The following is a 24,641-nucleotide window of genomic DNA, read 5'->3' on the forward strand; positions in this document are numbered from 1 at the left end:
TATAGCTGTGATCTCACAGAGAGCAACTTCTTATTTTCTACAACTCTGTGAAATGTCTAATGCCAGATTTAAGTTACACAAGATTCTTGTGGCTTTCAGCAACACCTACTTAGCACCCATGTCACAAACATTTGTTTACTTTTTCCATTTAACTTATTTATCCATTTTCCTCATGCAGTTAAATCATAGCATGCACTGTATGCTGATTTTCTCTCATAGTTAATTTGTATCTTTAGAAAAAAGCTATAGGAAGGTATTAATCTGCTTAACATTTCTAAGTACATCATCCAAGGGATTTTGTTTTTTTAATCTTACATATGCTCAGCAGAGTTACTGGCAAAAACTGTACATTTTCTCCATTTCATCCTTTCAACATCAAATGGTAAGCAGCAAAAATTGGATCAGACTTCAAAGACTATGCTGTGCTCCAAGTCACAGAGCGACTCCTCCATTTCACATATTGAATTCGAGCAGGATATCAAAGTGCTACCAAAGAACCTCAGGTCCTTACTAAAAAAGAGTCTCTAACATCTGTAGAAAGTGAAGTGCACAGACAAATCACCTCAGGGAGCAGCTAGCATTTATTCTCAGCAGCAAATTTCCAGCCTTTTGATTCTCTTATTCACTGTACCTCCCTGTCTTTCTACAGAACTAAAGTTCTTAGCAAGCAGGCTTTTGTCTCAAAGACTTCAAAACATCACTAACGGTTTCATGTTCAGATGGCTATGCCAAGCAGCCATGAACACACTGCAGAACTGTGGACTCAGGAATTTGAAGTTATAATGTGATGTTATTTTAGAATATAAACTTAGTAGTACCTTTTTTGTTTGTTTGTCAAGAAAATCAGGCACCACAGGAGAAAATTCGTTACTGGTTTCCTGCCTAAAAGCAAAGGAAAATAAAATACATAGTTCAAATATTGTAATTTCTTTATTCTTATGAAAACTTTACTTGCATACACTTTTTTTGTTGATTTTCCCTTTTCCCCCTCCCCCAATTTCTAAATATGCACATATAATCAACTCAGACAAAACACAGACCAGTCCCATTTCCTCTTATAAGGAAGTGCATTATTGAACACAGTAACAGGCTATAAGCAACGAATTTGTCATTAAAAATCTGTGGACATGTGCGCACATGTAAAATGAGTTTATGAGAATTCTGTGAAATGGAAGTAATGTATTAAAATTAATTTGACAAGATTCTATATGAAACTTTTTTTCCCAGGGCTGTGAAAAGATGTTCTCACAGGATTCAAACTTAAGACACTCAAAATTTGACAGATGAAGTAGTGAAACACATGGCTTTGGGTTCTCCTAAAGCTAATTGTGTTAAGCACAGAGCAAGGAGTAAGAGTTCTTAGATTCTTCATCTGTATCTGTTATTATTTTACCATCACATTATGTCACCATAAAAATATTAAGGCCAACTACCGCTTTCATTAATGCTAATTAAAGTATCACAAAAACCTTCCACAGGCCCTGATCCTTGTTGGCAGGCCTTTGAAGTCAATGGATCTCTTCAATAGTAACATCCACCCACACAGAACTTGCTCCAGAATCTTCAGCTTTGCAAAACAAAAAAAAAGATGCTACCAATTTCATTTGATGGATAAACCCCTGAGGTTTATAGACATTATTTGATATGCTCACGGTCCTAAAACTGGGATTAAAAGTAAGATTTTCTGATTGTCGAAACACACCTCAGCCACTGCATCATTAATCTGCAACCCTCTCATAACCTTTCTGAATAAACAATTAATGGCAGTTGTATCTCTACTTATAAATGGAAACATCTGAAATCTGAGCTTCAGTCATAGATTTTGGTTTAGATGTATATATTATGGCCTTTTTCATAGACAGGGAAAAGCTTTCATAGACAGTGAAGAGCTACAACGTACTAAGTAGCTCCTTCAGTTTTACACAGTTAGTACAACTGAATACATTTCAGCCCTTTCAGTCACAGTGGGAGGGGGGAATCAAAAATTGCTTTACTGATTAAAAAATACAACATATGTTATCTCAGATTTCATTTTTTGTCAATACTTATATTTCAGTCAGCTGCACTAGTTATAAATTACTCATGTAACAATGGAACATCATGTCGGACTTTAAAAAATTTCTGGCCACATGTGCATTTTACCTTTCAAAATGCACCTTTCAAACATACCCTTTAAAAATATTTCAGATTAAAATAACACTGCTGAAGGACTTGAAATGTTTTAGACAATTATGTATTGAATTTGGTAGCTGTATATCATCATGCATATGTATTAGATAACACATCTATTCTGTGGCATCCACAGAGGTTACTGAAGTATTCAAGCCTTATTCGCAATAGGGTTTAGGCTCTTAGGTTAATTAAGTTTGTCTGAATGTGTTACCCCAGCTCAAGAGCATTGACTTCAATTGTTTCAGACTAGTCACAACACGGATGGCATCACAGTTGTCCATAAGCTACCTCAGGGTGTGGGAACAAAACAAAGCATTCATGAACATGGTAAACATTCAATTTTTCTGTAATGTTGCAGTTTCGTGAATGAAGTTTGGATTTGCTTGTCAGGTTAGGGGAAATTCAATTCCTCTTTATTCTTTGACTCTAAGAAAGAGAAGGAAAATATTCTGTCTAAACAGTAATTTTAATTTAGATTGGTGTTTCCCGTGGAGGAAATGGAGGGATCCATTTTAAAAATGATTTCTCATTTTGTACTGGCATGCTTCACGTACAGGAAAGTATAAAATATGTCTACAACTGTATTTGACATCACATTTGTGCAGGTACCATATTATCTGTAAATTTCTTTACTGCTATTTATCTTGTATATATATTATTTAGATAAAACTTTAATGTGATTAGTTAGATAACTTGCCACTTTTCCCCAAAATTACTCAAGCATTTGTTGAGATGATTCATTGCCCCACCCCCAATACTGCAGAAAATAAACCAAAGATGAGCTAAAAATAGTGAATAACCTTCAAATATCACTGTGGTGGATTTCAAAATCAAAATCTGCTGTTGGATCAGTATGTTGCAAATGGCCTACAATGCCAAAATAGACTGAACCATCATCTAAATTTAAATATTTAGATATTGGGGTGGTTTGGATCTGGAACTAAATCTGCAGCTTGAACTAACCTCTGCCTTCTATTAAAAAAAAAAAATATCTAGAATTTAGTATGGTTTTGCCAGCACTTTAACTATGCCAGGATTAGAACATTGTCTAAATGTCTAAAGCACGAAGGTAAAGTTCAGCAACTTACGTCCTGAAAGCTTAAGCTACAAAAATCAGCATCTGGAATTCTGAAGCCCTCAGACCCTGACACTCTGTCAGGATCCCAGTGACCCCATGTTTCTGATCAGAACAATCCTAAGTAGGGTTGTATTTGGTGCAGGATACCCCATCTTCCCACAGAATGTACTGTTGCTGATATAAGTACGTACTTCATGATTACTAGCTTTTACTCACGAGCTTTTCATCGTGTTTTTCTCTGAATCCTGTTGAGAGAAGGGGGAGTGACAGAGTGGCTTGGTGGGCACCTGGCAGGCAGCCAAGATCAACCCACCACAATGGCAAACTGGCAGGGAACACTTCTGAAAACATGGCACCAACCATAGATGCTGAGCACCTTGAAATCAGTCTCTGAGCTATTCTGAAAATGTGGCTAGTACGCAACATGAGAAATGCAATAGCAGCAGGAGGGCAGCTTAGCAGTAGTTGGTTCCTGTGAGCCCATCAGTGCTGATAGCTAACATTTTCCAATATGGCATTTGAGGCTGATTTTGAGGTGCAGGGTATTTTCAAGTATCTTTGAAGGAACTGTTTGTCCTGTGATTTCAAAAAGTTATTTTCCACATCTGCAGGAATGCAGTGTTTGGGTCAGAGAGATGAGATGCAGTCAGCACACTAACCTGGGAAGGATGCAAGAGATCCAGGTTCACGTGCCTGGTTTCAGGCAGGCAATACAACAATTTGCTACTGAACATTCAGCTACTGAGCTATACACCTCAGTCCTCACACAGGGATGGTCTATAAACCACTGAATTAGCAAGAACCATTGACAAAAAGAGAAACATTGATTCTTAGGGTCTGTCTATACATCTGTACAGTGTATGGCCACACTATCCTTAGCATTGAAAGCAGTCAGATGATAGCAGCAAAAAACTAGTCACACAAACCAATTTATAATGAAGAAAAATAACTACTTTTGGAGTTATGCTGGTTGTTATAAGTCATGGAATTTGGACTTTCATCATTTAAACGCTTTTGAAAATGGTAAAAATACTTCTACATACTCCACTAGAAAGAATACAGCTCATTTTGCAGAAATAATGTATTCCTGAACAGAACAGTTTTAATCCTTCCAGCATGGGTAGATGAAAAATTCTGAAGGGATGGGGATGAGGGGGGGAAAAAAAGACGGCAATAAAAAATTGTGTCCAAATTTCCACTTACATCTTTATAAATAATGAGAAACTATATGATATGAACCATAAAGTAATTAGAAGCTCATATGACAGCAGAATCAGGCCCAATCGGTTCCACTGCATGCCACAGGAATTGCAGACCTCCTATTTCCATCACAAGCTTAATGTTTGTTATGATTACAAATAGGAAAGTGAAGCTATTAAAGGAAAGCAGAATGTATTTATACCATCTTTTACTGTGGAAAGAAATGAGAATTCATATTCAAAAGATGACTTATACAAGAAATGTCAGCATGGTCCTGACAGAAACTGAAATTATCCAAGGAGGAAATTATGGAGCAATGTGAGAAAGGTGTAAGCAATAAATTACCAGGACCTGATGGCATTCATTTGAAGGTTGTGAAAAAAAATAAACTAAGTGGAGATGTAACCCTTTCAAGCAGCTATCCATGAAGAAGAGAAGCACACTAACATAGTAATATTTTTTTTTCTTTAATCAAAAGAATCCAAGGAAGGTTTTGTTATTGACTGAGTAAGTGAACCTCACTTTAGTGAGAGGCAAACTGCAGACCAAGTCAAAGAAAGCACAGCAGAAGACAGAAGAGTTTGTATATGAAACAGTTTTATTTACATTAAGCCAGTTTCTGAATGGATCTGTGCTCATGTGACTGAAATAATGTTTAATCTCTGCTTTCAGTGATATATGGGATATTATGTTTATGTGCTAACCCATCAGTGTCCATGTAGGTGAATCCACATTGCATGCTATTTTAACAGGCCTCCAGCTGTTGTAGACCATTCAGAAACGAGCATTGTTCATTTTTCAAGCACAGCAGCAATGCAGTTGCAAGTAAAGCTAACCCAAGGAGAATTCCTCTAAAACAATTTTTACACTTCCTTTCTACACTGATGCAGCGAAGGCTGCTGGCACTAAGATGCTATAAAAGTGGCTGATTTGCAATGCACTAGCATAGAGATCTTACATTTCAAGAAGTCACTCTGTATTTATAAAAAGAATCTTAGGAAATCATCTAATCCATCCCCATTTTCAGAGAAAAATCAGCTATACCTACTCTTTTCTTTTTTTCCCCATGTTTGTCTAAGCTGACTTTTAAAACCTGCAGTGATAGAGATGTCAGAACTTCCCAAGTTAACCTACACAGGGCTTAACTTAGTTTACCATGAGTGAGCTTTTCTTCACCCAACTTTCCTGTGCTACAATGCAAGCCCATTATTACTCACCTGATTCTCAAAGAGAACAATTTGTTCCTTTCCTCTTCCCATCAGCCTTTCATGATTGCAGAAATGATAGCACATGCACCCTCAGTTTTCCATTTCCCTTGGATATCTCCCCTTATCATGGTTTATAGAGATAGGTAATCATTCTTGTTGCTGAGGGACTTGCTCGTTTTCTTGAAGTGCAGTGTCTATACTACACTAACTGAGGTCTCAGCAGTGATGAGAAAATGTTATGATGCACATGTGAGGTATGTATCCTCATTGCTACTGCCCAATGTAAACTTCAGAGCAGGGTGCCAGTAGTGACTGACATTCATTTAATGGTTCATTAAAGTCCATGTACCTCTGTTTCTAGTTCTAATCCTGTCCTCTTAAACCCCTGTAACCATCACTCACTTAGTACTGACACAAATCTAGTCATCACATTCTGCTTCACCAGTCAAGCCACTAACAAGTAGAAACAGACCCATTTTTGGAACCTGACTTTCAGATGCATACTTCCTGTAGAACAGAGAAACACTGATAAATATTTATTCATAACTTTCCTAACTTGGCATGCTTGTGTAGTTTTCTTCAGGCTTTATAATTTGATCTTGATTACCTAAGACTCATGTGAATGTCAGAAGTTTTACTAAAATGAATGGTTTCTGAGAACCTATGCTGACCAAAGTGTGAACAGGTTATCAACTAGCCAGAAAGAGAAGCATGTAAGGAGAAAAATCACAATGAATTTGACTCAAGAGTGTAAAGTGCTGTTGATGTCAGGTATCTTCTGACATGTGTCCTTTAACATACAGAGCTCCATAAGGAAACAAAAGAGCAAGGGATAGTCACTGACATGCACAGACATAACTGACCTGTAACAAAGTCACTATGTGGAAAGAATGTTTTCTGCTCTACTACATAGTATAAGGCCACTGATCATGTAGGTATAGCCCCCTTATATTGGGATATTTAGCAGATGGTGAGCTAGAGGGAAAAAAGAACAATACAGGAAGTATTTTCCAAGGTATCAGGTTAGTACTATTTAACACAACTTTCACTTGGGAGGGAAATGGGTAAGAAGATGGTGGAGCATGCAGGTTACAGATGCTTTGACAAGATTCTAAAGGGATTTAAAGGTATGTGAGGATGAAAGCTCTGTCTGAACAAGAACATGAACAACATAGTGTAGATTAAGGTCCTTAGTCACTGAACTGTAGATTATCCTGCTAAGAACAAGAACCTTTATGAAAAAATACATTCACTAGAGATTTGTCAGTCTAACAAGTTAAAAATCACAGGACATTTTAGAAAATTACTTTTTCCTTCTCCACAGATTATTCCTAATTAGCTCAAGAGATTCCTAATACTAACTTGAAATTGGAGCTATGCCATTGCAAAATGCTGCAATGACAGTTTTGATTTCATGCAATGACCAATTATACAATGGAGGAATGAGGTGAGGCTCATGTCCACAGTGGCCCTGTGAGAGAGGAAACCCTGTCACACTCCTCCGTTCTCTGCTGCCTGTTCTGCTCCCTGCAGAAGGGTAAATCTGCTGTTCAGCAGGGTTGTCAGAAGGGCTCTGAAAGGTTTTCTTTCCTTCATTTGAATTTAGTTTTAATCATGTTTGGCTCCCTAAGGTAACTCTGCCCTTTTTAAGTCTTGAATGAGCTACTTTGGGGAAGGCTTTGACTGTGATTCTGTTCCTTCACACCATGCAGGCCTGCAGGTTCCTCTCGGTGGCTGATGTTGAGAAAGTTTTGCAAGTGTCACATACACAGACTGGGTTCTGGGGGGGAATTCAGACTTAAGTGTCAGGCTCCCAGGTGTACAGTTAATCCCATGACACTTTTTTGGTAGAAGGAGTCACAGGCAATTCCATAGCTCTGCGGTAGAGGGTGAAAAAACATTTTTTCAATGAGACAAAGCCACTTCCCTGTCAATGTTTACATTATCTTCCTATACCTATTTCTACTTCTATCAGAGATATCTGCCAATTCTCAAAGTGTATTTAGTTACTTGTAGCCAAAGCACTTTAGTTGTGAAGTCAGCTTCATACAGGAAAGATTTTTGCATTTGAACAGTTAAAACTGGTTTTCAAGTCAAGCACATAAATGCAGGAAAAATTTAACTGCAATGTTAAATGCACTGATGTGTGCATTTAATTAGCAACCTACATCATTTATTAGCTTGAATTTGCGTATGTCCTGCATTCACTGACTAAAAAGCATGAACCAGGTGTAGAGATTAAATTTCCTTGAAGGAATTCAGATTTTTTAAAAGTACCCGTTTCTTCCGAACACTTAGAAATTCATTTCTTAGTAAAACTGAATGCTTTATATATATTATAATACTGTAACTTCTTTTTTAACAGATCTTTGAAAAAGCAGTAGGTTGTCATACATTTAAATGTATAGTTCTATTCCTGTGCATATAACAGAACTGTATATGATTTTGCTTTCTGATCCCGAGTACCTTTAAGCTATTTTTTCATTTTCCAAAACTACCCGTTAGAAGAAAAACAAAACAAAAATAAAAGAAATTAAAGGAAATTAAGAGAAAAGAGTATGTAATTATTCTGTACTTTAGTTCCATGGTATGTGAAGCCGCAGTGAGGCTGTCTTCTCTAGGGATAGATTACCGGCTACTGTGTTAAACATTAGCACTATTATTCAGCAGCCTTCCTGTTTCCTACAAGTTTCCTGTCTGACTGAACAGTCATACGCTTAAAACACAACAGCCCAGTAACTGCTACATGTGGAAGTGAAGCTTGATTTATGGGAAGTAAGTTATTGGATTTAGTTCCAAGATTCTGAACACCACCTGTGAAATGCTGAACATTTTCAAGTCTCACTGAAATCACTGGAACCTGAGGCCACTGCTGAGAAATTTATAGGATTAGGCAAATAATCTGCAATATTTGTTGGGGTTAAAACTTCAGAACTGCCAGCAGTAATGGCAGTTTAACAACTCCAGGCAAAAGAATGTATGTATTTATTCACCTCTCTGATTGTGCATAGCAATCAGGACTGGGTACAAGACCTGAATGGCCAATGTATTTTACATGGGCACCTTCCAGCCAGATATCTAAAGGCATTTAGACATTGACTTCAATGTTAAGTTCACAGGTTGAATATCATTAAAGGTCTGTATATTTGTGCTTCATAGAGCTCAAACTCACCTCAACAGTTACTGAACCATAAAATGTTTGTGAATCTCAAGGGATGTACAATTGAGCAAGCTGTACCTAATCCAGAAAAATACATTTGTTTGGAGAGCAACAGCGAAATCCAGAAAGAGCCTAATGCAAAAAGGGAAGAAAATAATTCCTGGCTAACTACACATAAACAAATCCAGGTGAAAGCTCTAGATCACTTAAAAGAAAAAAAAAAGTCTCTCTAATTGTAAATAATTATAATTTGGGATGCCAAAGAAAACTGATAATAGTTAGTGTATTAGCTCTTGCTTTTAGCTATCAGTGCAGACTGGAAAACAAATGACCATGCAATCATCAATAGTTCTAAAGAAATCACAAGATACACACCCCTTAGGTACTTAAGAGAAGAAGGAGCTGCATGCACATGAAGGAAATAATAAATTAGGAAACCTATTGCCCCAGTGAGCAGTGAGGCAACCAAAAGACAGAGATATGATGGCAAATTGCAGTGGGCTCATTCTTTTCCCTGCAAATAATCATCAAAAACATTTATTTATTTATTTAGTCTTTGTCCAATAGTCTGAACCTTTCTCTTGCTGAAAACAGAATACTACAACAAAGAGATTCTGGAATACTACTAACCTACAAGAATGCAGGTGGTTAATACCTAAAAAAATCCTGTAATGATGCACCAGAGCACGTAGCAGACATTATTCAATCTAAATCAACCAAAGTTAGCATGGAGGTTAGCATAACTCAAGGCTATGAGCATAGACAGAGAAAGAAATACCATTTTGGAGAAGTTAATGGTTTGTTTTTAAAAACCCCAAATGTTCTTAATGGAATAACAGCATCTGCTTACAGTCAAGTCAGTCATTACATTCAGAGAATTCTGAAGAAGTGTAACAGAACCCGCATTTATATGCCATATAGGAAGCATATAAAACAACAGAAATAAGGAGTGGAAGAAGCACTGAGATGTCCTCATGCCCACGCCACAGCAGGAGAGATCTCATAAATCATAGTCGCTGAAACTTGCTAATCAAAGGGATTAATCCAGCAAATGCGGCCACCTCTCCTAGAACACTGTCTCTGAGAGACAGACTTTGATAACAGCTAAAGATGTAACAGATCTCTCTTGCCTCTCATACCCAATGTTGGGGGAACATTTGTCTGGAGTGACTCCATTGGTAAGGAAGGTTAAAATACCCTTCCTCTGCAAAGAGGGCACCACTGTTACAGTTTACAGTATTCCTAGGTTTTCTGTCAGTGACTTGTCCATCTGCTTTTTACAGCTCTTTTCCCTATCTCATTGATTGTCTCAATGGAGCTTTACAGACACAGAAGGGTAACTTTCTGCTGTCGAGAATTTAATAACACGCACCGCAGACAATTCTGAAATGCTGAGCACTTGCAATCCTGCCTGCAATCTAAGGCATTCTGGGCACTTCCAAGAAGTGCAAGAAACAGGACAGCAACACAGGACAAACAGCACCATAAATAAACCTAACTCTGGTAACTGGGAGAATATTAAAATGACTAAGCTGGTGGGGGCACTGGCTAATCTACAGGTGCTCATCCTCAGAAAATGGCAGATTCCCTAAGAGCTGGCTGAATCCTGATGACATGCCTGCTACTTTCAGATCTCACTGTGTGGAAAATCACTTCTGTTAGATAATAGACAGCAAAGGATTCAACTCACCAGTGCTCTTCACAGCCAAAATCAGAAGCTGAGCAGCTGTTCTTAAGCTGGGGATCTGCTATAAAGCCAGAGCTTTTTTCCAGTCTTGTGTATTTTTTACGAACAATATATCCCCTGAAAGCTAAAACACATAGTTATGAATCAGAGGAAAATTCTGCAGAGCCTGAAGTGCAGACAGGCACCCAACTACGGCACAGAACTGAATGCCTTCAACTTTTACTGAGTCAGTGGACAGAAAGAACACCTAGCACCTCACAGGGGTGGCTCCAATGTTTGCAGAGTTAACAACAGCTGGAAGTTATGCAGGGCCTTACACTGTCAGTTACAGTGTTACAGTGACCACTTGGCACAGCCCAGGCAAGGAAAGCAGGCCTTGAAATGAGAACACGTCTAATTTAAATAGGAATCCCACCTAAAATACATAGTAGAAACATCACTCCCAAAACACCTTCTTCAATCACAACTCCCATGATCTGAGCTACTCAGAATTTTACAGAATCAGAAGTTTTACCTGCTTTTATTGTGTGGTAGAGGGGTGAGTAGTGAGGGACAGATACATTCAATTAAAACTAGAAAAATTAATTACGTCTTCTATTTTTCAATTAACCATAACCATAATAAAACACTAAAAATACCTTTCATACAAATAATCAGGAAAAAATATCTACAGAGATAGGAATTTATACCATTCATAAAAAAAAAGCGGAACAAAACAATCCCTAGAAACACTAAATAAAGCAGCAAGCACGCAGTGAAATGAAACAGGAAAGAAAATGGCAATGAATAACATTTTGAAGATACGTATATGTTTTATTTCAATTGACTGTCCCTGGACTTAGGCACCTAAATAACTGAATTACATCTGCAGTTTTATCTGACATGAATTTGCTTGAATTCTTGATGCCTGTAAGCGGTTAGTAATAAAGCTCCAGCACAAACCACAGATCGCAATACATACTGCACTTAGGACAAAAGACTAAAAAGTGTTGCAATGTACACTTTAAATTTTGTTTTGTGTAGGGTTTATTTCAAGCAGCATTTTAAGTAGAAATACCTTCATAAAAAGGGAAAAAGGGCTGAATAATGAAGAAAGTACAGTATCAATGCCATAGTTGAAGTGTACAACAAGCAATTGCTCCATAAGAAAGCTCAGGGTTGTGAGGGAATAGGGCTGTTTATCAGTGTAGCAGGACTGCAATTTAAATAGTGAGACAATAAGTAAAAACAAATCTGAGCTAAGCTCAGGAAATACCATGATTTGAGGAAAAAAAATATTCCCTATCCAGAATAAGCTTTTAAGCACACTAAACACGTGCAAAACCAGAGTTGGTCTGGGGACTAATTACTCAAAGGAGGAGGCGAAGAGCCCTCTCGTTGGGGTTGCTAGAGTCCAGGGTTAAATATTACAGTGGGATGTAGGATAGGCACAGAAATGGGGTCTACGGCATGTAGGATCAGGTTCAAAATAACATTGTAGATTACAAAGGGAAATCAGGAGGTTGAATAAATATAAAATATAGAATAAATTTAGAACACAAAAGTTGATGAGAAGATTAACAAATTTTCCCCGTATCTTATGCCTCTGATTTTATGAAAACTCTAGAAGTACATATTACCTACACAAGATAGAATAAAGACCCTGTAGAATTTACAATCCCTTAATTATTATCAAATTAAGAAATAATTGATTGATTTCCCTTTTCTTCCATTTAACTACTCATAAATTTACTCCTCATTGACGATGTTTTTTGTGTAATAAAAAGATGGTGGAGAAAACAAAATAGAGCTACCTTGATTGCATGTGCTCTTTCCCTTAGGAAGGGGCTGTAACAAATCCCTTCTCTTCTATCTGAATTCCTGTATAGTGTTAAAGGTCTTCTTTTCAGCCACCTACCTCCACAAAAATACGTGGTGTTGCACTTATTTGAGCAATGTAAGACAATTAAAACCATCTGAACAGTTCAAGCTGTGGTATGCAATGCACCACAACAGTCTTTCAGTGCTATGGAAGTTTCCAGAGTAAAGAAGCAGCAAAAATTGACTTTTAATGAGAGGATACTAAAATAAATAACCATTTCACTTTGCAGAAGGCTTGACAGAAGTTGGGCCTGCTGAGGTGTTGTACCGAATACAGAGCTCAGGTATCATGAGGCTGAGGAACTTTCTGCCCTTAATAATCAGCTGGAAAAGCCTGCCTGCCTGGCAGCAATGAGGCAAGCATTCACTTGCCCCATGTGATCAGGCTTCCAATCCTCAGCTATCCCCTACTGACCAGACAAGGAGCCTACTTCGATACTGGCAGCAGAGACAGCTGGCCAGCAGCCACCTCTCTGCAGCTGAAACATGGTAAGTATCAGTCAGTTGATGGACTACTATAAAGATAAAAAAGCACTGAAACAAATGAACTAATAAGATAAACTTCAGTTTTATCCTTACTAATTTCTCAACTTCTAGTCATTCTTTGTGCATATGTGTGTGTGTGTGTGTTTGTCTATAAAGTCAATGTGGATACCTACTGTGATTTTATTTTTTAAAATTCTTTTCCCCCCAGACTCTTATAATGTCAGCATAACCATTTTGGTCTTTCCCTCACTCACTACAAAAAAACTGCTATATCTGATAATAAACATAGGTTTTACCCTGTCATTTGTTCTCATACATATTTTCAAAATCAACTCCTCTTCAACTTCTGCAAGCTAGCTTCTAACATTCTTCCAGAATACCTTGAATCTGGCAGGTAAATGGCTGTATTTTTCCTACTTTCCCTTTGACTCATGGGATAACTGCAGGATAAACAAACTCGTCTCTCCCTCAAAAGCTTCATTGAGCATTACTAGGACTGCATCTTTTCAACATTTATTAACTGGATCTATAATGTTTCAAAAGAAATGCATATGCAGATAATTCTACTGGGGGAGTCTGAGAGGCTGGGAAGCTGCTCCATCACAGCAATTTGCATTACTGACTGGTGCTGGTTTTGACACTAAGCACTTGGCTCAAAGAGTGTGAAATTAGCAGACTCATGTTGCTACTGCTCCATGAACAATCACTGCATCATTGAAGAAGAATGATTACCAGCTGTCACCTCATTTTCACCTTATCCAGTCTATATTGCAAACTTTCCAGCAACAGTATCTTTAACCCTGATCTTTACATAGCCTAAGATGACAGGATCTGAAAAGTAACATAGGAACTGAACTTAAATTTTAGCACTTGGTTAGTAACTCAGTGTTAAATGTTTTATGTGCCACAATTTAGGACATGAATTTTTACTTCTTATACTGATCAATTCACACACAAAGCAAGTTTTCTGTCAGCTTCAGCACCTAGCTAACCAAGAATATACTTACCTCAGGGAGTTTGAAATTTGGTGTCTGCAGTTAAAAACCTTTATTTTAAGGTCTAAGTACATTAGAGGCATATACATTACACACAATGTTGCACAATTCCAGATAGGAAAAGTCCAGGCATTTTCCCCCTGATTCCCATAGGAAATATATAGTTACAGAGCAAATTGTGAAGCACAATGTAGAAAGATCAAAGCTAAACAATCACAGGTCTATACAAGAAGTATAAAGAAAGGAGATGAAGTAGTATTTTGAACAGCAGAAGGATTCATTCTCGGTCATAAAAAAAATCATGTTAAGCAGACATTTTCTATACAGACTCATTTTTAATCTATAGTACCACCTAAAATAGCATGTAACAGCAACTTGGAAATGAAAGCTCATGTCTGCTGAAGAGAAGATATCATGGTAGTTTGTAACCAGAAGTTGATTTGCTATGAACAGCATATCACTTTCTTAATTTGCCTAGTTAAAAGAGCATTCAGCAGCTTAACTAACAACATCCGAGAGGATTTGGAGCCCATGAACCTGATTCTTCACTCCATGCCAAATTAATTCTAATGAACAGTAAAAGGGATGGAGAGTCACATCCATCCTTTGCTGGGTCCCATGAATACCTCCCCTCTTTCACCTCTCACTCTTGATGGATATTGGGTGATGCCTATTTAATAGCAGGAAGAACCCAACTCTTAAGTTCTCTGGCAGAAGCATTACAAGAAAGCAAGTCATGAGTTCTCACATACAAGCAGTAACTATCAGTTACAAGCAGTGACTAATAGGAGGACTCAACAAGGCTGCCATCAGGACTGGAGTCATTGATGCACATCACCACTTGGACACAAGGGTTTCATTATCATGCACCAAGTCTCTGATCTTGGGACTTGGTCAAAGACAAAAAAGTGAAGATCACTGAAACTCTTTGTCAATATCAGCAAGGGAAAGGAACAGGTTTCCCAATGTACTCTTGGACAATGTATATCGTTATCCCTGGTTTTAGCAAGGGCATGAAATCTAGTAAGAATGGTCTTCTTTTCATCTCCTGAAAGACAGGAGGGAAAACCAAAAGGAAATGCAGATTATGCACGTTACAGAGCTTAACCCAGAGAGGGGGACAGAATATAGGACCTCATACTTCAAAACCATAAGGCCTTCTCACTTCTCCTAATATGTTCCCTGCACATGAGCAGCAGGCTTTTAATGGTTACTAGAGATAGATACCGAAAATGAAGGATTACTAGATGCCCTAAGCTAGTACAGAACACAAAGAGATGGAAGAGTAAAGTTGGCCAAAGCTGTGCAGCCTGTACAAACCAGTCCAGTTTGCCCTGGATGTAAAATCAAGGAAATACAATAAGTCAGTTCAGTTGCCATTAAGAGAAACATATACAATGTTTTTTACAGTGACAATGTAGTTAAAAGGAAGAAATTTAATTATATCAAAAAGTAAAACTGGATCTGCTACTTAGTGGTTGTTATTTTCGGGGAGGGGGAGGAAATCTGTATTTTATAGATATATTATAAAATGCTTAGAAGCTTTTGGAAAATTTTACTCATGCAATTCTTAGATCTATACAACAGTATTAGGCAGATACAGGTACACACACATGTACATAGTGATATAAATAGATGGATAAATATAGGGTTTTCAAGAAACATTTCCTTCTTTTCTATTGAAGCCAACATTAAACCTTTGCTGTTGAAAATCCCAAAGGTAACGTTTTTATTAAAAGCTTACATTTATTGTAAATGTAAAATAGTAAATTACAGCTGTTCTCTGGCCCTCTTTTTTTTTATTATAATGGAGTAAATTTTGCCAGAAGCACGTGTTAGAGATATGTAAATAGTGAGCAACATTGCATGGGCAGAAGTTAAATGAAGAGAGCAATTTACGAAAGGACACTTCATCTGGTTTCCTTCTGAACATCCGTTACTTTTTTTTTTTTTTTTTAAAAAAAAGAGCCCCAGTCTTGAGTTCTTGATAAAACCTTTTCCAATACAATGTGACATATGGTGAGTGTGCGAGCACGTGTTGGAGGAGGAGATGGTGGCTCAATGGATTAGTCATTTGCCTTTCACCTCTGGAAGCATAGTTAAACTCAGTCCTGACCAGAGCTGCACAGCATATTCCAGATGGCTAAAGTGGGCCTAATTAAAATGAATTCAGTGATGTCACCTCAGATCTAAGTGAATCGCATGCACCACTCATTTGGCATTTTGGCAATGTCAGTTCACAAATGAAATAACCAGATTAAAATCCTCCCTTAAGTTTTTTGGGACAACAGTCACACTGCATGGAAATACATGCTATCATAACTAGAAACATCTTTTATAATTGTATTATCTGTTGTATTAAATTCTAATTAACGCATTTTTCTAGCACAAAGAAACATTAAATGGGACTTGCATGTGAGGTAAATCAGTGCAGCAACATTTCAGTCAGATGATTCAGTGGATACACATTGATTTAAACCAGCTGTGAATCTGGCAACATAATTTAAAAAAATCCTTTATTTTAACAAAATATTTTTCCTTTTATGTACACGTAAATCAAAATAATACAAATCCCAACTACAAATAAATACTCAGAAGTGCAAAGTATTGTTAACTCAAACACTTTACACAAAATCATTCTTTACAATTTGTCTCCAAGTTAAAAATTAACATTTTCTAACCTTCACAGGTTGGAAATGTATGACTTGACTAGAAGAAGCCATAAAGACCTTGTGTATCCTTTGTACCATTTTAGCCATGAGACTAATAACATCTGTGTATTCTGAGAACCTGTGATGTAGATATGCTGAAGTAGGGTAGGTTTTTCTTCCCCACCTAATTTAAATTCACAAATAGTTTGTTTTCTAGCAAGGGTGTTTTCCTCCATCTGAAATAATGACTTTTTTTCATGTAATATAATACACTAAGGAATTGTATCCTCATGTATATTGTGAGGGTTGTTTTTTTTCTAAGTTTGTTTTTTCTTCCAAGATTTCTTCAATGGGTAGTGAACTGCTGGGCCCACAGAGATCTCCAGACCACCAGCTCATGTATTTGAAAGGCATCTGTTTATTTTTAAAATGCAAATGCAGCCTACCTCAAAGACTGACTTGCAAGAAATGAACAATCTGAACAAGTCAAGAGGTTTCCAATCAGGAGCTGTGTTCCTCCTTTATATCAGGCTATGATCACTCGCTGTCAAAACCACTTAAACAATATCCTGGAATCTGAATGAAGTCCCCCCACAATTAAAATGAGCAGGATAATCCTGCAAGAATTATTCAGGCAAATCATTTTTCACACAGTTTAAAGTAATGATAAGGTCATTTACAAAAGAAATCAGCGCCTTTGAAATGCTGACTTGTAGACAGAGGACTGCCTGGAGGAGGGCCATAGATAACAGTGAAGACTGGCCTCCTAACACTACCCTTGCAGTCTTTGGAACTGATTCTGATGAAGAGAAGGCCCAATAAGGTTAATACCCCTACTTTGATCTCTGTCAAAGCGTACCAGCAAGAATTAATTTACATTTCAGATGAAAAAGGTTGACAGCATGAAAAGGCATCTTGTTTCTGGTATGTGAATGTGCTGTAATAGATCGGGAATTCTGAAAGGAAGTTCTGAGGAAGCTAAAGGGATAAGCCGAGCGGCTGCTTTTATTGGGAAAGAGATGAAAGGAAAACAAATTTCAATATGCGCTGTTCTGTAGAAACATGTAAGCCAAATGCTTCCTAAATTTCAAGGCCTGCGTGTGCTGGAGCAGGGGGTGGGGGTGGGTGGGGGTGGGGTGGGAGGTGGGGTGGGGGTGGTTGGGGCGTGGGGTGGGGGCGGGGGGGTGGGGAGGGAAAGAAGAGGGAAGTACATATATTTTAATTGTATGGTTTTGCTAATGTCTGGATGACAAATGCAAACAATCTATCTCACTGCCTGAAATGGCTCATTAAAAGAAAAAAACCCAAAGGTGATCATACTCCATTTTACTGAAAAGCTGCCTTGAACTACACACTCTCATTATGAGATGTGCAGGGAAGGGAGAGATTTGGAGTTGCTTTTGTCTCCGTGTCACTAGGTACTTGGACAGTGTAATGTAAACAACAGAAAGACTGTCAGTGTATTTTAAAACCTGGAAAATGGCCACCATTAGCAAGCACGAGTTTTGATTTGAAACACTGAATAATTAGCATGTAGAGAAGAGAAAATGTGTACAGGAAGAATTTTGAAATAAGAAGTCCTAGATATAGATTTCCAAAGGCAGACAGAAACGTGATGAGGATTACTATTATTATTATTATTATTATACTACCCCTTTGAATGCGGCACCAAAGATAGGAGGAGCAGACAGCCTAATTAATACAAAGGTACGCTGTGTCACTTAACCCTGTAGTCCTAGTGCTTATTCACCCAGACTGAGCACTGAAACTGTCAAGTGCCAGGCGACAAAGGAAGACAGTGTGCATGTTGGTGGGAAAAGCGCTAACAGCTTTAGGTCCAGAGGGCTCAACAGAAGTGTCCAAATTTAAGGGTATGTGTACACTCCCACTGCCTCTACCCTGCAATGTTCAACACAGCATCTAAGAGATGGCAGGAAGGAACACAGCTCTGAATCTCTCCCATGTGTGCAAACAGCAGAACAGATCAGCTGCTTTCTCTAAAGAGCTAGTAATGAGCCTGCATCCCCTACACACCTAAGAAATCTGGCTGGATAAACTCTAAGGCAGAATGTCCCCTACAATCTCCAGGTGCTACTGCTACACACCAGCTTCCTAGTGAACCTGAGGTAACTCTCATCCTAAGGAACTAGTAATAGTGGCACAGGGGTGAGTCAACTGTTTCACTTTCCTTTTTACAGCAAAATGTTATTGTAAGCAGGAAATCAAAGTTCAGATATGGCCAAGTGTAAAGGTAGCAAATACTCCAGAAAATAGTTGCAGGGGGTACTTTAAGATCTACTCTCTGTGCTATCGTGAAAACAATAGAAAATGAGAATACAAAGGAAAGGAAGAAGGGCAGAGAGTGCTTATGCAGTCCTTCGGTGTTTGTTGCAATGGAAGGAAAAAATTCTGCTTAACAGTCTTCCATTTAATAGAATATTCTGCATCTAACCCTTGAGCTCATGATTCTGCATAACAGTATGCATGCAAATCTATAAATTATTATTTTAACCTAATGATACTTTGTTCCTTTCTGTAACTAGACCGGTATTCTGTTTTCTGCTGAAAGTCACAGTGATGCTTAATTTCAGAGCAGCAAACTTAGACAAAAGAAAAACAAATTAATTTACTCAAAACAGCTTGAGAACAAAGTAAAAGAGTATTTAGAACACATCTTTTTCAGATTGACTTTAGACTATATGATACAGAGTAGAGAGGTGACAAAGCTTAAGGAATTACAGCACAGGAAGCTGGTACTTTGGTTTATCTGTAAACACATTTGCTACGTTTTTGATCAGCTACAGTCTTTCAAACTGGGGTTGGACAGGGAAGGTGCATTACACTGCATCATATGGAGGTTGCTTCATATTGGCAGCATCTGAAAACACCATTGAGTTCACGGCCCTGGTTCTTAGATTTCTGTGCCATATGGTACCCTGCTCTCTACTAGAGACCTACACAGCCCTATGGGCCTGTTCCTCCAATAATCTCCTTAAAGTATATTCAAATTCATATTGATATGGCTGCATAGGAGTCTGGCAGAGAGTCAAAAGATAGGCCAAAACTGGCAAACCCAGCAAGCAGTCCAAACAAAAACCTGGCAACCTGCCAAGGCCAGGGCTTGACACAGGGAAGTGCATGTCCAGTGCCTCCCACTCACACTTTTAGTCAAATCAGTCTAGTGCTTCATACCAGCTCTACAAATAGTTGAATCATAGTGACTGTGCTCAGAAGAATCTTGAAGAATTAATTGAACAGCTTTTAATCAGTATGTTTTTCTTCCAGAGACATACTTACAAAAAGCCCAAAGTGCCTGATACCTGTCACTGATGTCTCTCGATACTGAAGAACAGACAATCAGAAGTAATGTTTTTGATAGCTTTTGTTGGACTGCATGTATTTCTGTTGGCTATGAGACATGAAATCACCCACAGCAAAATAGGTGTTGGCAATTGAAATAATGTTTTAATTACCTGCTTGAATATGTATAGCAGCATCAGTTCTTCTGTTCCTTATTTCCTTGTACTTCCTGCGAGCTTCATATCCTCTCCAGGCTAAAAATACAAAACCATGTGCTGGAAATTACATTCATTCAAGGAAGTGCTACAGAGTCTACAGAGTCAGAGATGTGCTGAAACTTTCATCCCTCCTGCCATAATCACTCCAGCCCCCACCCCTAATACATCTTCCCCACCCACCCACATGTTGAACTCTGAGTTCACGACTGCAGTATTCACATCCCCACAACTTCAAACATTGCTTCACTCATCCAAATTTTAATTGTCCCCATGTGCTCACTGATGTCCCAACCCAAAAGTCAAAGGTGCATGATCATGCCAGCACACAACTCCCCCACACACACAGCTCCCCAAATTCAATATAAGAAAGCTTGCTAAATTACTGACAATCAGCCTCTCAGGCCCACCCCACAATGTACGTTATTTGGAATTCTGGTATACATTGTGGTGGCGAGGAGCATGCTACTCATTTCATTTATGTGCTGCATGCTAATGTAGACACACCTAACAATATTTTCATTTTGTGCATCACATTCAAAATACTAAAATATTTAAATAAAGACATTACCAAATACTAAGATGACGCCTTAGAAGTAAATCAATAATATTTGCATCAATTAGCTGGAGAGAAAAGCACCTCTGGTTATTTTGATTTCATAATAAACTGTTATGAATGAATAAATAATGTACATGCAACTTAACAACTTGAAATGGAAAATCACTCAGTGAAACAGGGAATGTGAACATTTACCTGACTGTATGGTAACAGCACTATTTTCTCTCTTCTCTTTGACTTTCTTGTACCTCCTTGCTCCAAGCCATCCCTTGATATAGGCTTGCATGATCACCACCCTCCCTATAACTTCTCGCAGGAACAAATTTAACTGCTCTATATGGTAATACTTCAGAAAAACCTGAAATGGAACAAAAAAAATTAAAAATCAGTATTACATGCAGTAGTAACATAACCTCTTGTATTCTGCCTTTTCATTAGTCTTACATCAGCCTATTTTAGGGCACCATTGCCGAGAAAACTGAGTAATCTTGCGAATCAAATATTTGCTCTCAGTGTGCTTGTGGAATTTCATTATTCCACTGACCAATTAAAATCACCCCACTGCAAAATAAACCGCATATTTACCCTCTTTGCAAAGTAAATTGGCAAAGTGGATATTTTCAGGTATCAATAAGTTTGAAATATAGCCTTTCTTGACACTGGGAAAATAAATCCTGGGTTGATTTTTTTCTTAGACGTAATATTCTCTAACAGCAATCTGCCTCAGGAGGCAAATCCTATGGGTGCTTACATATACTTTATCTGGGTCTTGAGCAGGAAAATTCTCCTTGTTTTTCCTGTGTGCACTGTAAAACAACTCAAGACACTGTATAACATCCTTTTTAGAGAAGTCATCCACTCCATTTTAAACCATGAACAAAGGTTCTTAACACAGCCAGAAGGATCTCACCTGAAACTCCACAAATGGACAATGTACTAACCAGGCTCACAGGATACGCCAGAATATGAAGTTTCAGTCATGTTGTGATTAAGAGCAGGAGGAACTTCAGGAAGGCACTACTACAGCAGGCGCTGACAGATGTACTGTCCTTATCGAGGCAGCCACGTGCAGAATGCACCTTGGGGAGCTACCCAATACACCCCTCCTCTTGCAGCACTAGCTCAGCTGGCTTCGGAGGGCAGCTCCATAAGCTGGGAGACAAACTGGAGCAAATTCCTTGCTTTTTTTTTTTGTTTATTCATGCCGTACTTTTCAAACCACTATTACACATGTTTTGCTAAAAGGATACTATCCTTGAGAAAATGTTAGCACCCTCTACCTTGGTTTTCCCAAGAATCCAGTTGTCTAGTTTAGATCTCTCCAAAATGGCAAGACAGTTTTCTCTGCTACCAAGGGGAGTCTCGTGTGCCTTGAATGCAAGGTAATAATACCTGCAAAACCAAATGACAAAGAAAGAATTGACTTGACAATCAATATGTACTTTCACAGCTCTTCTCTAGCTCAGAGCTGCCTCTCCAGAACTAACAGGCCAAATTCTCCCGTATACTCAGTCCTCTTCATAAATCATGGCACAGCTGTCATGAACAGATACTTGAGCATATACATGGCATAGGAAAATAAGTGGTACCACAGCGGTGACAAGAATCTGCTGCATTCTAGAAATCCCCAGCCAGTGTAATCATCCATAAAGGTCTTTCACAAAGCAGTGCAAATCAGGAAACACCCAAGGCTGTTCTAAGTTCTCAGATGAATGAGTGAGCGAGTGACAGGGAAAAGAAAAAGTGCTTGAAATCAGAGTAATAGAAAGCAAGGCAAAAATAAAACCTTTTGCATAACACACTTAAGCATGCCATCTACAGAGCTGTCTAATATACTTTGGTACAGTTACATCTCACTGCAAGTCTGCAAGTTCTTTTGAATAAGCAGGTGCTTCCTGAGGTGTTCAATGGACCCTTACAGATTTCTGAAGTGGGACAGACATCAAATACTAGCACCAAAGAGAGAAAAACCCCAAAAGTTATTCATAACCTGATGCCTGTTTCTTTTGAGAAATGCTAAAAAGGCATTTCAGAATCTTTCAATATTTTATTTACTGGTATTGGTCATTTTGCACAAAGCAATATAAAAGGCCTTGACATTCTTTGGGAAGCATAAATCCACATAAGAAGTCCAAGGCTCTTGAGCTTGCAACAGGATTGCCCCCATCAAGGGAACTCAGGGGAGCTTCCCACTTTCAGTATGCCTAGCAGAAAGACTGAGAATTCTCCATCAGTGAAGGTAAAGGCCAGCACTAGGCGGGTAGGCAGTACAATGATACAGTGATATCAGGTGATTACTGCAGCTGAACGGCTGCCACTGTATGTGAAGAATAAAGATTATTTTACAGTAAAAACAACTCTCATATCAATCTTAACTTACAGACAGCAAGACGCTCAGACTGCATGAATACTCACCTGTGTTTCACACCTCCAGAAGAGGTCATATATATGTGTGATTAAAACAACTGTCACTGCTATCATGTTGGCAAGGATTTTATCAGTGCTGATGGTTAAACAGAACTAGCAGCTATTTTAAAGAAAAAATAAGTTAATTACTTCTCATATGAATGTAACAATTTTCTTTACTCACGAGGATTTCTGTGGTTATGATTAGGTTTGTAAATCATTAGACATTATGTCTATTTTTTCTGTTTGATTGAGATAATTAATTGGAATGATTATGATAAATTTTAGTGGCCTTTGGAGCAGACCTGTACTAAACAACATTGACTTTTCTTTTGTCCGCATTCCCTTGCAAAGAACAACCCCTAACAATTACGTGAAATAACGTTATTGTGCAAATAGTTGATGAAAAATGGATGCAAAATGTTTGAACTAAATTAAGAATGAACGGACCAATCCCTACTTGTAAAGCTACCATGCATTAATTTAGAATGATTTTATGCTATTTAAGTAACTCTACCTGCAAACAATTATGTTAAGTAACAGCAAGAACATGTGCCAGTTAGTTTACAAATTTAAGGTTATTTTAGCACACGTACATTGTTAGATGGTAGCAACTACCACCTCAGCTCTCATTTATGAAGCACCATGTCTTGTCTTGGTCTTTATTAAGTTACACTTCCACAGATGCTATTCAATTTACATTGTGTTTGAGAGGAACTGGTAGGATGAGCAAACCATTCTCCTAATCAGCAGCATGGGAAAGAGCCATCAGGTGCTCTTTAAAACACAAAGAGAAGAATCTGACCAGCAAACCTCAAAGACAGATTCCTCTGTAGCCACATAGAGGCAAGAAAATATCCTACCTTATACTGAAGAAAATATGGAGAAGCAGTTAGAACGAATGAAATAGCTCAAGACCTCTTTTTTTTTTTAATCATGAGAATATGATTTTCAAATATTAGCTCCAGTTAATCTCTAGATATTAGCTCCAGTTGTCACAAGAAAGCAAAAAGAACCACTAAAATAGTCAATAAAGATCAAAGGGGAACAAAATGACATCTGAAGGCAGAAGAACTGGAATCAGTCCTGGACTGGAGACATAAGATACTCACCAACTGGAGGCATTGCCCGCTTTGAATAATGACAGAAGATTATGTATTACTGGTTATTTTTAATCAGTGACTTTCTCAATAACATGATATTGCAAATTCTTTAGCCAAGTCTTTCAAAATATGAACAAATGCCATTTAGTAGGTATGAAGAAACATGGTGCGCTTAAAAGAAAAAAAGTATGTTTCCTCCACCTTATTACTTAACGATGCCAGTTTTCGCAAGACAAATGGTATTATGACTTGCACTAATAAACCTCAGATTTGAAATACACATATCACAGAAAATTTGTGACAGATTATATACATATCACAGACAATAGCATGCAATTTCAACAGATACTTGACAGATACATCAGGAAATTGAACTAATATTAAATTGCAATTTGCTTTCAAGGCCAGTTCAGATAGCCACATAGTTACACATGTATGTAACCTGGGCTTCTTTCCTTCGGAAGGAAAGAAGGATTCAAGTGAGCAATAGTATCAGTTTTCTGGTTGTTCATACATCTTCTAAAGCATGTTTAGTTGGGAATTTTAAAACCACAAAACAGT

At 38.0% G+C, this 24,641-nt stretch overlaps 1 protein-coding gene across 9 annotated transcripts in view; it reads right to left on the bottom strand.

The window, feature by feature from the left end:
• The window catches only part of UBR3 (ubiquitin protein ligase E3 component n-recognin 3), a 333,487-nt gene that overhangs the window by 43,806 nt on the left and 265,040 nt on the right, over window positions 1–24,641 (bottom strand). For all 9 annotated transcript variants that reach the window (XM_080398882.1, XM_080398880.1, XM_080398881.1 and 6 more), the window contains 5 exons: window positions 21,852–21,963; window positions 20,767–20,929; window positions 19,971–20,051; window positions 10,509–10,629; window positions 819–882 (listed from right to left, as the gene is read on the bottom strand). In XM_080398882.1, coding sequence (XP_080255008.1) covers window positions 819–882; window positions 10,509–10,629; window positions 19,971–20,051; window positions 20,767–20,929; window positions 21,852–21,963 — 541 coding nt within the window. The remainder of the gene's footprint in view (window positions 1–818; window positions 883–10,508; window positions 10,630–19,970; window positions 20,052–20,766; window positions 20,930–21,851; window positions 21,964–24,641) is intronic.

This window comes from Falco punctatus, assembly GCF_963210335.1.
Source record: "Falco punctatus genome assembly, chromosome: 8".
NCBI classification, from domain to species: Eukaryota; Metazoa; Chordata; class Aves; order Falconiformes; family Falconidae; genus Falco; species Falco punctatus.